The 14,434-nt window shown below is 34.6% G+C and overlaps 1 protein-coding gene across 1 annotated transcript in view; it reads right to left on the bottom strand.

The window, feature by feature from the left end:
- Positions 1–662: 662 nt before the first annotated feature.
- LOC109091092 (serine/threonine-protein phosphatase 2B catalytic subunit alpha isoform-like) overlaps positions 663–14,434 on the bottom strand; it is a 43,368-nt gene continuing 29,596 nt past the window's right edge. The window contains exons 7-14 of the mRNA XM_042738037.1: positions 14,230–14,307; positions 10,854–10,948; positions 9,236–9,361; positions 8,740–8,817; positions 8,320–8,404; positions 7,381–7,478; positions 6,984–7,031; positions 663–2,430 (exon numbers count right to left, since the gene is read on the bottom strand). Of these exons, the coding sequence (XP_042593971.1) occupies positions 2,252–2,430; positions 6,984–7,031; positions 7,381–7,478; positions 8,320–8,404; positions 8,740–8,817; positions 9,236–9,361; positions 10,854–10,948; positions 14,230–14,307 (787 nt within the window). The 3' untranslated portion in view covers positions 663–2,251. The remainder of the gene's footprint in view (positions 2,431–6,983; positions 7,032–7,380; positions 7,479–8,319; positions 8,405–8,739; positions 8,818–9,235; positions 9,362–10,853; positions 10,949–14,229; positions 14,308–14,434) is intronic.

The raw sequence follows: 14,434 nt of genomic DNA, 5'->3' as shown, positions 1-14,434 counted from the left end.
CCGAAGCATGACGGAGTTCTAAATTACGGGTTCACAAGAGTCTGGAACGACATGAGGTATTTAGTGAGTCTATGAATATTAGCCCAAGAGCATAATTTGTGATTACAATATCCTTTGGAACGACATGAGGGTGAGTCATTAATGACATAATTTTGATTAGACATTCTTATCAAAGTAATTTAACTATTAATAAAACGTAACAATAGAGACACTGTGATGTCTATTCATGTACTGTTTACTGAGGGTGAATCATATGAAACCTGTCAAGAACATGTCCAGATCAATGTGACGCTGAAGACTGAAGTAATGATGCTGAAAATTCAGCTTTGCATCACAGGAATAAATTACATTTTAAATTATATTTTAAATGGTAATATTTCACAGTATTACTGTTTTTGACTGTATGTTTGAACAAAAATGCAGCCTGGGTGAACATAAAAATCTTTTAAACATAATCTTTTAAAAAGAAATCGTACAGGCTTTTGCAAGCTTATGTGATTTATGCAATGTGACCTGGTCATATCTTCATGATTTTCACGCACTAATGCGGCATATGTTGAACATTTTTTGTTTTATGGAGATGCTGATGTCCATGCTGATTTATAGTTTACTCTTTGTGAGACACGCTGGCAATGCGAGTTGAATAAATCAGAAAAATCAAAAAAGGTTCATGCATATTTTATTCAAGAGTAAAAAAGAGATTTGTCCCATAGGGCATGCTCACACTGTCCGTACTGTAGGTCAGGAAATCATGATGCTCAGAATGAAGCTCCAGAGAAAAATACAAGATATAGAATCACAAATAACTCATGAACGTTTTCATTATTCATAAAGTAAAGCACAATGAGCGACCAAAACAAGGATGAGGCAAAGTGGAATAAACCAGCAGAACTCTTAATAATAATCATAAGTAACCAGAATATTGTTTAGAACAATGATCAGAATATACTTCTCCTTAAAAATGTGAGACACGTTAAGGTGTGTCCATATTCGATTTACATTTGAAATAACCATGCAGTCATGCTTTGGCAGCCCGGATGTCTTTTCACAGAATTATATGTTCCTTCACACTACTGGATAACTTCTGTACATCGATAAAGAAACGCAAAAGGTTTAACACCTCATCTGAGCTTAATTGACTGTACAGCAATGTAAACAAACAAAAACGAACCCAACAAACAATAAATAAATAAATAGCTTGAATACAAAAGAAAATAACATGAAAATAAGCGATAACAAAACAGTCCTTAAAAATATACGGCATTTATATACAAAATAAACTCCCATGAATTATGCGTGGCTGGAAATCCGTTCTGTCTAGTGCGCCAACACAAGACAAGGACCTGTTTGAAACCACTCATAACAGCCAGACGCAATCCCTCAGCTCAAATCACCCCCGTTTCTCGCATTCACACACACTCACACACACGCAGCTGACTGAACGCTTCCCCCCGCACAGCTCCGGAGCACCAGAGGAGGCGGGAAAGTGTCAGACTGCCATAGCAACCGCAGCACGATGTGACAATGGCTGATTTACTCAACACAGCAAGCACACAGCATGAGGGGCGTTGCGGCGACTCCAAACCTCTCTATTATTTGCGGATTAATCGTGATAACCTGTGTGAAGTTATTCTGTGTAATATTAGTTATTCCATAGATATAGTGATTACTAGTAGCAAAATATAGAACTGCAAGAGAAGTGTGAAAGTAAACGGTTACAAGCTTCTCGCACGCGTACGAACGCAAACGTGCGCTCCGACGCTTCCGAATAAATAGTGCGTCGGCATTGTGTTTTATGTTTCACAGCAGGCCAAGAAAAAAAAGTAAGCGTTTGTGAAAACCTACTTATCATCATCATCATCATCATCTTCGTATAGTAATTATCTCATGTCGCCCACGCACGCACACAGACACGCACACAAAGTGCAAACACGCATAAATAAACATCTCTTCAGACAAAGGAACAGGAAATGCACTCCGTGTTCGTATTTCCATTACATAGCCCCATATCCATAAAACTACATATCCCATCATGCAAATCTCACGCTTGATCATCTTCGCGCGGCCCGTCTCGTGTTTGTCGTTGAGGCCGCTGAACGTCAAGCCAGGAGTTCTGTCTAAATATATCACATAATCCATCTGCTACATAGACAGTAGCAGTGAAAATGAGGGGAGGGGAGAATTGCATTATGGGAGGAGGAGCAGGGGCGAGCGAGGGACGGGAGGAGGAGGAGGAGGAGGAGGAGATGAATCACTGGATATTGCTGTTGTCATCCGTGCCGTTGGATTCGGCCATGTTCATCTTGCCCATCGACTTCCCCACGCTGTTGACCACGTCTCGGCGAGGCGGCATGCGCTCGTTTATGCGGTCCAGACCCTTCGCTTCCTCGAAACTGGTGATCTTGTGCTGTGGAGAAAAGCCACGGATGGCTACGAGAGAAAAAGAGAGAGAAAAGAAGAGCAGTCACCAATTGCGCATGGGCAAAATCTAAACCAGACAAGCAGACATACCACAAATGATCACATACTGTTAGACAGATGAGTGGATTATTCAACAAATTGGATACAGCCACCGAGTGTTCTCTTGACATGATGGTATATCTATATCCATAGATACACACATACACATATCTGGGTCATATTTCACTTCAAAATCATATTTTGCATTTTGTTTGTGAACCCCCCCCCTCAAAATATTTTTACTGTAATGTGAAAAAAGTAAAAAAAAAATACAATATATAGCCTGCAATATTTTAAAATATACTATTTATTTAAAATAAATAAATGCATGTATTTATGTATAAATAAAAATATACTTTTACATTTTCCTCTCAAAATGTAATGTAAAAATAATAATAATAATAATAATAATAATAATATTAATAATTTTTTACCATGTTGGTATTTGTTGTACAACATTTTAATTTATTTTTTTGAATTTTCTAAATAATAAAATTCACTATTTTACAATATTGGACAAATTATAGTAATTAATATTTCAGGGGCATTATATTGCAATATAAATAATATGAATAATACTGCAAAAATATTAATTTCTTTAATATTTTACATACACATGAATATTTTCTTTATGCAAAATTTTTTTTATCTTTTGATTATTGGAGTGAAATGTGATCTGGTATGATTTAAAATTTCACTCATACACAGATATTTCTTCAAACACTCGACAGTTTCACTCTGCTATGTAATAGTCACATTATAAGCACAAATTCACAACTGCACATATTTCACAACCAGTCACATACACAATATATGGTCAGTGTTGGGAAGGTAATTTTGGAAATGTAATAGGTTAATAGGTAATAGTTCTAAAACTATTTCAATTACTTTATGAAGAGTAATGTAGGTGATTACATTTGATTGCTTTTCTAAATTTCTACATTTTAAAATCATTTTCAGACATTTAAACCAGGCAGGTTAACCTTACAGTAGAACTCAACACTGATTACTTTCAAAATCCCTCATCACTTAGATTAAGATTATAATAATTTAATTTTAAAGCACAACCACCACAAAATCAGACTTCAGCACTTATTTTTACTTTGAGATCGTTCTGAGGTTAAAAAAGATGGAAAATAATGAAAAGAAATAGTTTAATAGTTATGATACTGTTTTTGAAATTAAATCATTGCATAGCAATGACAGGAAACACTGGCATGTAACAATGCCTTGGAAAAAAGTTAATTTTGAAAAAATAAAGTATATAGATAAAGCCAAATAGGAAATAAAATGGCTATCAAATAAGCATTTGTCCTATTCTGTGTCCTTAACTCCTGAAACACTGGTGTCTCATAATTCAGAACAATCAATCAAAAACTAACTTACTAGTTACTCCCCAACACTGTGTGTGATGTACAAGGGAACAGCTGTTGGCAATGATAATGGACGTTACATCTTATCACTTTCACTCCCACTTTAACTGAAAAACCTCACAAGCACCAATAGCACAGTCAATGTTTCCATTAGAAAACAAACCCATTTCACCAGCATCAAAATAGTTTTTTGTAATGTCAATTTTTTATGTACTTTGATCTATTCTGATGGAAACATAGTGCCTTATATCACAGTCAGAGATGATGTGAGACTCTCTCTTGGGTTTGCTCTCAGACGACAGAGTTGTTTTTGGCTTTCAAATACATTGAAGCTGTTCCAGTCTCACCCTGTGTGCTGAGAAGAGAGTTTTGAAAGTATTTTTGCCACTGATTTTCTCCATAGGTATTCTTTGATAAGTAGCTATAAACCTTGAATTTAACCAACTCACTCTGATATGAATAATGATGCTAAAACATTAATAACTATTTGACTATTATATAAAAACAGACAGTGCACCAGTGTTATTTACTAGAAACGCTACTAATTATAAAAATCATTTTTTATTCATTCAAATAAAGCTGAAATAAATTAGAAAACATTAAACATTAAAACACATAAAAATAAGAAATTTTGCCTAGGGAACTAACTGAAATAAGTTGAATTTGAAGTACTAAAGTTACTAAAACTCTAAAAAAAAAAAAAAAAAAAACTTTATAGAAATGATAAAAGCACATAACCAAATGACCAAAAACTAAAATGAAAAGTAAAAATATAAAAAAGATTATTTAGAATATTAATAAATGCTATAATAGAATTAAATTAATATTAAAGTAACTGCTGTTTACTTAACATCTTCCACTATATATATATATATATATATATATATATATATATATATATATATATATATATATATATATTCCAAGTATTTCTGAAGAACAAAACATTTTGTATATATTTATTTTACTTTGATCTTTTCAATTTTAATTATTACTGAGCCTTATGAAAGGTTCTGTGCAAACTGTTCCTAAAACAATTCTTAAATAACTGTTCTCATTTCATGATTTTTTTTTAAATGAAAGCTCTACACAGAAATTCATTCAACTTGTTTTGTATTATATTGGCGTCATGAATGCAACATAATGAAGGGATTTCAGATGTGAAACATGTTTTGGTTTCAAGTAAGAGTCACTTCTACAGAAGTGTGTTTCATTGTTTCACAACCTTGGAGCTTTAGATCAGTCTCACAAGGCTAATATGTTATTGATTTAAAGCCAATTTTGCTATATGGAGATTTTAAATGGCATTTAATATCCAGAACCCTCATTGACCTTTAAGTCACTGTTTACCAGATTTAAGCAAAGACCATTTAGAACGAGTCTAAAAAACAAACCCTATCATAGAGAGGTCACATGATCCCTGCAGATCACATGGTCATGATAGACCAAACCCAGAGTGAGTGCACGAGGAGCGGTGCTGGGATGATCAGCGTTTGCTGTTAGAATGCTGGGACATTAGTGAGAGGCAGGGGTGCGTGCCCTCACCTGCCCATGGCCCAGATTCTTGCCATCTGCTGAGTCATTCTGTAACCTTACTTATTAGGTACATAAGAATGTGTGCCGTTGGTAAAAAGGGTGGAGAACAGCAGAGCAGAGTCCAGCATTTGCATAAGCAGAAAGACACAGGTGTCTGTGTGGTTATGTGTGTGTACATGTCTATGTATGTCTCAGTGTATTTCTAGAAAACACTATTCAGACTAGCTTTTTAAACAACCTCTGAGTTACAATTATCAACAAAGGACATATTTTATTATACTGATTTAAACAGGAATGGGATCTAGTTATTACTGAAATAAGATTGTCTGTTGGCTGGATGTCATTACAATGTATAAGAATTATATCCATGCTGAAAAACAGCTTAAATTGTGCTGGTTTTGGCTGGTTTATGCAGGTCTAGTTGTTCTCCCAGCCTCTCAAGTGTCCTAGACCCCTCTAAAACTAGCAAAACAGATCAGCTTGGCCGGCATGGGAGACGTGAAAAACTGTTTAGGCTGGTTTAAATGGTTTCTTTTAGAGGGGATATGATTATGACATTAAGTATATTATTATGGGAAGGAATTTATTACAATGATAATCAAACCTTGTGCTACATATGGACTTATTAGTTGAAAAATGGTAGGCAATTTAGCCATGACTTTTAACAGAGATTGTGTTAGAAAAACTAGACTGGAGTAAAATGGAGGAAAAGCAAGTCTGTGAAACAAACTTACCTCAGAGAAAACTAATCGTGCCTGAAAACAGTTCTAAGATATTAACAAAACCTCCATTAGGAATGCCCTCAACGGTAAAAATAAATAAAATAGGATCATTAAATAAAGCAATTTTTTTTTAATCTAGAAATTAACATTTTCATTTCTAGTCTGTAGTCTTTATAATTAACATTAATGTAGCTTAAAAAAAAAACCCATACAAGTCTCTTATGCTCCCCAAGGTTACATTTATTTGGTTAAAAATACAGTAAAAACAGTCAAATTGTGAAATATTATTACAATTTAAAATAAGTGTTTTCTATCTGAATTAGTTTTAAAATATAATTTATTCCTGTGATGAAAAGCTGAATTTTCAGCATCATTACTCCAGTCTTCAGTGTCACATGATCCTTCAGAAATCATTCTAATATGCTGATCTAATGCTCAAAAAACATTTCTGATTATTATCAATATTGAAAACAGTTGTGCAGCATTATATTTTCGTGGAAACCATGATATATTTATTTTTCAGGATTCTCTGATGAATTTAAAGTTCAAACTAACAGTATTTATTTGAAATAGAAATCTTCTGTAACATTATAAATGTTTTTATTGTCATTTTTGATCAGTTTAATGTATCCTTGCTGAACAAATGTATTCATTTCGTTAAAAAAAATTTTACTGACCCCAAACTTTTAAATAGTGTATGTTCCCATTTAGACATCTAAATAAATGTGTGTGTGTGTGTGTGTGTGTGTCTGTGAGAAATAAACAATCCCTGACCAGTCATAGCACCCCACACACTCAGTTAGCTAGGCTCGCTGTCTAGCTAGCTAGCGTGTTACAGCGGTCGCTATGAAACCTCTGAGCAGCACAGAGAGATAGAGGCCGGCCAGTTTACCTTCTCCATCCTCAACCGTCTCCACGGCTTCAATGGCCTCGATGGTAGCTGAGGAGGCACAGAAAGACAGACGGAGAGAAGGAGAGAGGGAGAGAGGGAGGATGGATGGGGGAGTTTATTGTGACAGTCATGCATGCAGCACAGTCCCCCAGCATTAGCTGCCAAGTAGCTGCCGCGGACAGTTAGCAGTTAGCGTTAGCCGGTTAGTGTCCCTGTATGTGTGTGCACATTTCTGATGGTTTAATTAGCGAAGAGAATGAACGAAAGTGTTTGACTAAAAGAGAGGGGTTAGCAAACATGTCCATGAGTTTGTAAGTCATTGTCTTAGTGACCTTGAAAGAGAAAAGAGGCTGTGATGGGAGAGAGAGAAAGAGCGATGTTTGCTTTTGTAACTCACCGCTCTGCAAGGTCTGTTTTCCTCCAGACAGTACGCCGCTCGGCAGCATGCCGGTGGGGGTCAGACCTTTCAGGGTTAACACATTCTCACTCTCCTCTCTGCCGAAACACAACCACACACTGAGATTAAACACTCATATACGCCACACAAACTAAAACTTTTTGAAATAAAGCTGAAATTAAAAAAATATCCATATCAGAAAAAAAAACCTGAAAATGAACCGGAACTGACATGAAATAAGTACTAAAACTACAAAAACTAAAACTGAAATGAAAATAAATGAAAGAAAATGAAAAAAAAAGAAGATTTAAAATGAACACTGAAAATGTAAAAATAATTCAAAATATTAATAAACACTGTAATATTATATAAATAATACTAATTGACTGTTAACCCATACATTTTATTATTATTATTATTTAATGCTATTATGTGCATAATTAAGAGGTTAATGACATTAATTGGACAAGCTCAGCATGCAACTGCTTGTCCATTTGTGGAAAGGTGTCTTCTAAAACATTCTACAATAATACAACACATGAATATTTAATGATGTAAGGATTGTTTAGTTTGTGATTGGTCACCTTTGGCACTGCATTACACATGTGATTTAAAATCAGTGGTAACCAAGTTTAAAAGTGGCCTTAAGCCATGATTTAAAAAGTAGTCAAACCTGTTAATAAAAAGAGAATGTCCCAATAATTTTGTCCATATAGCATATTTCAGTTAGTAGCCAAGGCAACATTTCTAATCTTCATTTGAGATTAAATTCAAGTTTTTCATTTAAAATGTTTTCTAGCTTATTTCAATTAATGAAAATGATTTTAATGGTAGCAATGACAATACTGTCTCACACTGCACGAACACAAACATATATATATATTATGTCCTACACACCAAAATCACAAACATGTGTGTCCCAACCCTTTCCAGACTCACCGCAGGACTGAGAACATTTTGGCCATTTTGCCGATGGCACGGATCTTGTTTCTGATGACCTCTTTACGGGCGGCTGCAGCATTGGCTAAGAGGTACCAGGAAACAAACTTAGATTTCATAAAAAACATACTAAAGCTGTATATTCTGAATATCAAGATTTTAAAATGAAGCAATGTTTCTCTATGAATCTGGGATGTCTAAATCTTATTTTTGAAGCTACAGTACATCAATGTTCATTGTTCAGTTGCTAAACAATTTAAGTTGTTAGAGAATGCCAACAATTAAGCAAAATGTTTATTTTAGTTGTCATTTTGTTGTATTTGACTTTAAAAACTATAGGTGTAATAATTTAAATGATCTAGTCATGTGCATTTTAGAAAACATTAGAAGAAAAACTTATGAGTAATGTGCAGTCCTCACCATCAAAGATCTCATCTCCATCGTTCATAAGCTCATCATCAGAGCAGATACTGAGAACATTCACCAACATTTCTGTCACTGTAGAGGAGTCAAAGGTAAAAAAAAAAAAGGCAAGATCTTTTGACATTTTTGCATAAACTATGACAATTTTGAACAAATACATTCATAACAACATAACAAGAAATGCTAGGGTAATATTGATATCCTGGATAGACTTGATCCTTTAATCTCCATCTTTATCAAGTGAAATATTTTTGGATGGCTCATTTGCTTCGTTCTAGTTTGACTTGTTGGGACAGAATAGATGGAGCTATTCCATCTGCTTTGTTTCAACAAGTCAGCAGAAGAGTGCATCCACTTTCCTCACACACACCCAGAATTAAGAAATCGTAAGGAATTTGTGCAGTCACAAAGCCTGGCTGTCCCCAGGCAAAATGAAAATGTCTCAAGCTGTTAAGCAATACTGTTCAAGAACATGTTTCCTATAATTTCCCACCTTTCTCTCCAACGAATGGAAGAGACCAGGTGAAGACGTCCATGAAGTTGGGCAGCCAGTACGGATGTGGCGAGCAGTTGAACTGTCGTATGTTCATTACGTTGTTCTCGTATTTAAGCACGGCCGCTGCAGACAGGCATTAAGGCAGTTATATTTACACAAAACAAACATATTTACATAAGTATCTCTGCTTCTCTAATGAACATCTATCACTTACTTCTTTTTTTTTTTTTTGTACATGACTGACATACAACAAAAACCCAAAGCCTTGCAACCTTGCATTACATACAATGGCCTCTGACGTACTTGAGTGTTTATAAATCTTAAAAAACAGGTTTGTGTAGGAGAGATATATGAAAACCTATCAACAACATGCCTGGGTTACATTTCATATTTCAGACAAAGATAGGAAAAAATATTTTGCACATAGAAAATTAAGCCTTTTCAGGGCAATCAGGAAGTTGATATTCTGTATATGAATTATCTATCTATCTATCTATCTATCTATCTATCTATCTATCTATCTATCTATCTATCTATCTATCTGTCTATAATCCTTCTATCTATCTATCTATCTATCTATCTATCTATCTATCATGTGTGTAAATAATAATGATTGTAATTAATAATTATATATTATATAAATTGTATTATGTATTTTTTTATATTCTCTCTCTCTCTCTCTCTCTCTCTAATTCCTAATTATTTATATTATTTTATTAATTTCCTTTTTAAATTTAATTAAAAATATTACATTTATAAAATTTTTATTTTTTTATTAATTTCCTTTTTAAATTTAATTAAAAATATTATATTTATAAATATACTGTTTGTTATTATTTTATGAGTTGAAATTTAATTTAATTATGAGATTTAATTGTAGTAATTATTTAATATGTTTTGAATTTAATTTGTTTATGTGTGTCAGATGTAGTACATGGTGTTTTCAGTTATTCAACAAAAAATCAGCGTACACGGAGAATCTGAAACGCAGGCAGCTTACACTCTTCTGTTACAAGAGATTGTTTTTCAAATAGTTAAATCAAAGAAAACAATCCCTTGTGTTGACAAACCATATCCTTGTGTCGCGGCTGACAAAAGAGCGTACACTGCCTGCGTCCAGCTCATATTCTCCAAAATGGAGGTATGGTTGTTGAGTGAGGTTGTTATTTTTGTTTTCTTCACGTACAAAAAGTATTCTCGCCAATTCATAATGTTACGGTTGAATCACTGATGGCAGATGGACTATTCTGATGATGTCTTTCATACCTTTTTTTGGACCTTGACATTGTATTTTACTTGGCAGTCTATTGGACAGTCACAAGCCTCCCGGTTTTCATCCAAAATATCTTAAATTGTGTTCCAAAGACGAACGAAGCTTTTACGAGTTTGGAACGACATGGGGGTAAGTGATTAATTTTGGGGTGGAATTTCCCTTTAAGGGCTGCTTAAGAATAAATGATCTTGACTCGAATTAGTGAGATTATGTGAACTTTAACTGTCGTTTATGAAACTGCTTTAGTCCTGATTGATTTCTTAGGTTATTTCAAGTCAGGTTTTGGACTTTAATTCCCGCTTTTCTTAGCATCATTTATGAAACAGCCCCCTGAATTCAGACCTTTGTTGTTGTAAACGTCCAGGTAGTTTGGAGCAGAGAAGATGGTGATGAGAGAAGGGAAACCTGTAGTCTGGCTCTTCCTGTACATACGGTAACTGAGAGAGCAAGAAAACAAAGAAGAGAAGATGATAAATACAGTATGGCAATCAGAATCACAATAGGAAATAAGTGAGGAAAAAATAATCTTCGTCCTCAGATTTTGCTAAACATTAAGTACTTTTTTTTTGGTGGACCCCATTTAAAACCACCAAAAAGTTTAGTTTCTCAAAGTATAGTCTCAGATCAAAATAAATGATTGTTCGGAAGCCTTTATTCACTGTTTATTTTAAAGAACTTGGCCTTTAATGTGCAAAGGTGTGCAATACAACAAAATTATGAACATAAAATGCTTTAAATATGTTTAAAGAACATTAATATTATTAGTCTGTGTAAAATGAATGTACTCATCTAACATGCTGTCTGTTGTCGTCTTATGTTGTACTCAGGGGTTAAAGAAAAACAAATCTTTTCTGAAATTTTTTCCTCAGCCATACCTGTCACACACCCAGTTTAACAGCAGTGTTTTCTTCTTGTAATTAAAAGTGCTTGTCCTCCTAATTTAAAAAATTTAGAAGCACCTTCTGATCAAAAACAAAAAATTCTGATCAAACCTGGATCAGCCTTCCTAATATGAGGTGACATTTGACTCAAAGTGATTTACAGGGGCATTTTCTTTTTATTTTTGTAATGGCATTTTTCTAATTTTATTAAACGTATGCAGTTTTCTATGATTTTTTTTTCCAGCTGTGGTGGCAGGACTATTTCCCATGGACCACGCGCCCTCCCCTCCCCAGCCAAGAATCACGTGCACTTAGAATTAAATGTATTTGAACTAAAAAAGACAAGTAAATAGTAAATAAGAAAATAAGAACAAATAAATGAATGACAATCAATATCAAAAACAAAAACAATAAAAAGATACAAACTAAATTAACAGTACTTTAATTTTTTCAGTCAGGTCTAACTATAATCTATTCCACTGTAAAATAACACTGGGTAGTCTTCACTGTATAATGAAAGACAGCAGCAGGTTTATTTAGGCTGCTGTCTCTTTAAGACCTCATGCACGGATCTAATACACATGATTCTATGCTTACTTTTCTTTTTAGGAGCACTTGTCCTACTAATTAAAAAAATTTAGGAGCATCTTCTTAATAATCAAAAATTATGATCAAAAATTATCCTTCCTAATACGAGGTGACGTTTGACTCCTTAAAGTGACTTTCAGGGGTATTTTCTTTTTACCTTTGTAATGGCATTCAAAAATGTATGTTTATAAGATTTTCAAAACAATATAATAAGAAGTAGAATAAGACAAATAAGTTACCAATCATATGAAATTAGTATTAATAAAAAAATTAATTTGTACTACAGAGGTGGCACAGAAGAACAGAAAAGTGGCTTGTATGTACATTTTGAGACGTTTAATGAGGCTCAGAGGTGGAATGAGTGTAATTAAATTCATACATTCATGTGGAGATTAATGTTTTAAATATTAAATTTTTAATACAGAAATATTAAAGGATTTAAATAACTGAAATTATAAGATAAAAATGAAACTAAATCCGCCAGCAGGTGTTGGCAAGTCACTGATTTTATCACTGAATCATTCATTCAATTGATTCGTTCGAATGGCTGATTCATTCAGGAATGAAGCAAGTGACTGTCCCTGCGTCTCAATGTGCCTACTTATACTACACTCTTAAAGTATGTACTCTTTTGGTGAAGAAAAAGTACACACTTTTGACTGTGTAGTAGAAGAGTAGGCAAGCTTTGGGACATACTATCACGTCACACAATTGCGTCTTTAAAGGACCGCTCTGTCGCACCTGTTACACTCTGCTCATTTTCTGCATGATGATGCATTTAAAAGTTAACGACCAAATGGATTTTTATAAAAGTTCACAATAATGTTGCAGATGAAATATAAAACAGATAACAATAAATAAATATTTTTTACCAGGTTAAATGTTGATTATTAGTAACTCAAACCCCTTTTTGTAAACCTCTCTACCTAACCATCGATCGGTTGCATCCGCCATGTTTGTAGTTTTTCTAATGCATTTTATTCGTGTTTGTAGCTCTGGACCGAATCCTTCGCCAAAGCACAATGGATTGTGAGCAATTTTAGCCATTAGAGTGTGCATGGATCCACACTTCAAAAATCGACGTGAAATAGTTGATCATCCGGGGACTTTTGGCATACTCTTTTCAACATATGCTTTGGGACACACTTATTCTAATCTCACCTACTATTTAGGATGGATAGTAAGAACATTGAGACGCAGGGTGTCTTTGTGAATAGGTAAACATGAATCACTGACTCACTAGATTCATTCAAAAATGCACTTTCACTGAATGAATGAAATTCTGCTTTGTTTGCTTTTAGAGATGCGAAGCGGCTGAGCTGTTACTATATTTATATCATTGAAGACATAGAGCAAAATCAGGCAGTAGTTGTTTATTGAACTGTTGTATTAAATCAATATCAGATTTGCAAACTCTCTTAATAACTATTAAAAGCTGTCACTCTCCTTATCGTGATCTGTGGGCACACAGAAAATGAAAGCGCGCGAGTGAGTTCTCAAGACTCAAAAGCACGTGCAAATGATACATTTCGTCATCTACCATCCCGTTATAAACACGGAACCTGCGGGAATGAGTAGAATTGTTATTAACAGCCCCAATCACATGGCGAAAGTCAAGTTCTGCTCGGTGTTCTCTGCTAATAACCCGACTGTGAATGATGCAAGCCGTATTACTATGTTGTCACTGAGAAGCTGCAGCCGTGGTGGGGAGGATTTCTGGTGTGCCGGCAGAATAACAACAATGCGCTACATGTTTCTTTTCCCCTCATTTTTTCCAATTGACGGAAATCCTTCGTAGACTCGCTGCAATTAACAGAAATCCGTCGTAGCAATGGAGAACTTTAATCCCTGTGTACTGAATATTATAGATGCATTACTAACTGTTGTTTAGCTGTAGGGTATAGTTCACTATTGTTGAGTATCTTTGCACATTTAAAGCTACACTGACTGATAAGTGGGTCTGGGCTGAGGTGAAAAGGTGAATGTTTGTGCACTGGTGGCATTTCAGATCAATAAACACTACTGTACTGTAATGTATGTGGATTATGGAGAATCAATGGCTCTATGCATCTGTCTGTCTGCTGTATTTGATCGTCCATCAACACAAACACCCCCAGCCTGTCAATATACACATACTGCTTTTGTGTGGGTGTTTCATCAGGCATATCTGTAGGAGGTGAGGAAGGTGAAGAAAACAGGCATATAGAAAGAGACAAGAGGTCAGAGGTGATGTTGGTTTGGTTTCTCACCCTGCATCCTGTGCCTCATGTGCCCTGATGACAGACAGTAAGTTGTTGGTCTGTAAAAACTCACACACTGCAGGATAGCTGTAAAAAAAAAAAAAAAGATAAAACCAACATTAATGAGGCTTGATAAAGACTATTTACAGTCCTTCACTGATAACACAACTCATTTGACTAAATAACTACTTGGCCAGGCTGAGAGACCATCTAA

The sequence above is a fragment of the Cyprinus carpio genome, chromosome B14, assembly GCF_018340385.1.
Source record: "Cyprinus carpio isolate SPL01 chromosome B14, ASM1834038v1, whole genome shotgun sequence".
NCBI classification, from domain to species: Eukaryota; Metazoa; Chordata; class Actinopteri; order Cypriniformes; family Cyprinidae; genus Cyprinus; species Cyprinus carpio.
The sequence above is the reverse complement of the archived record's forward strand: the minus strand, read 5'-3'. Positions and strand labels throughout refer to the sequence as shown.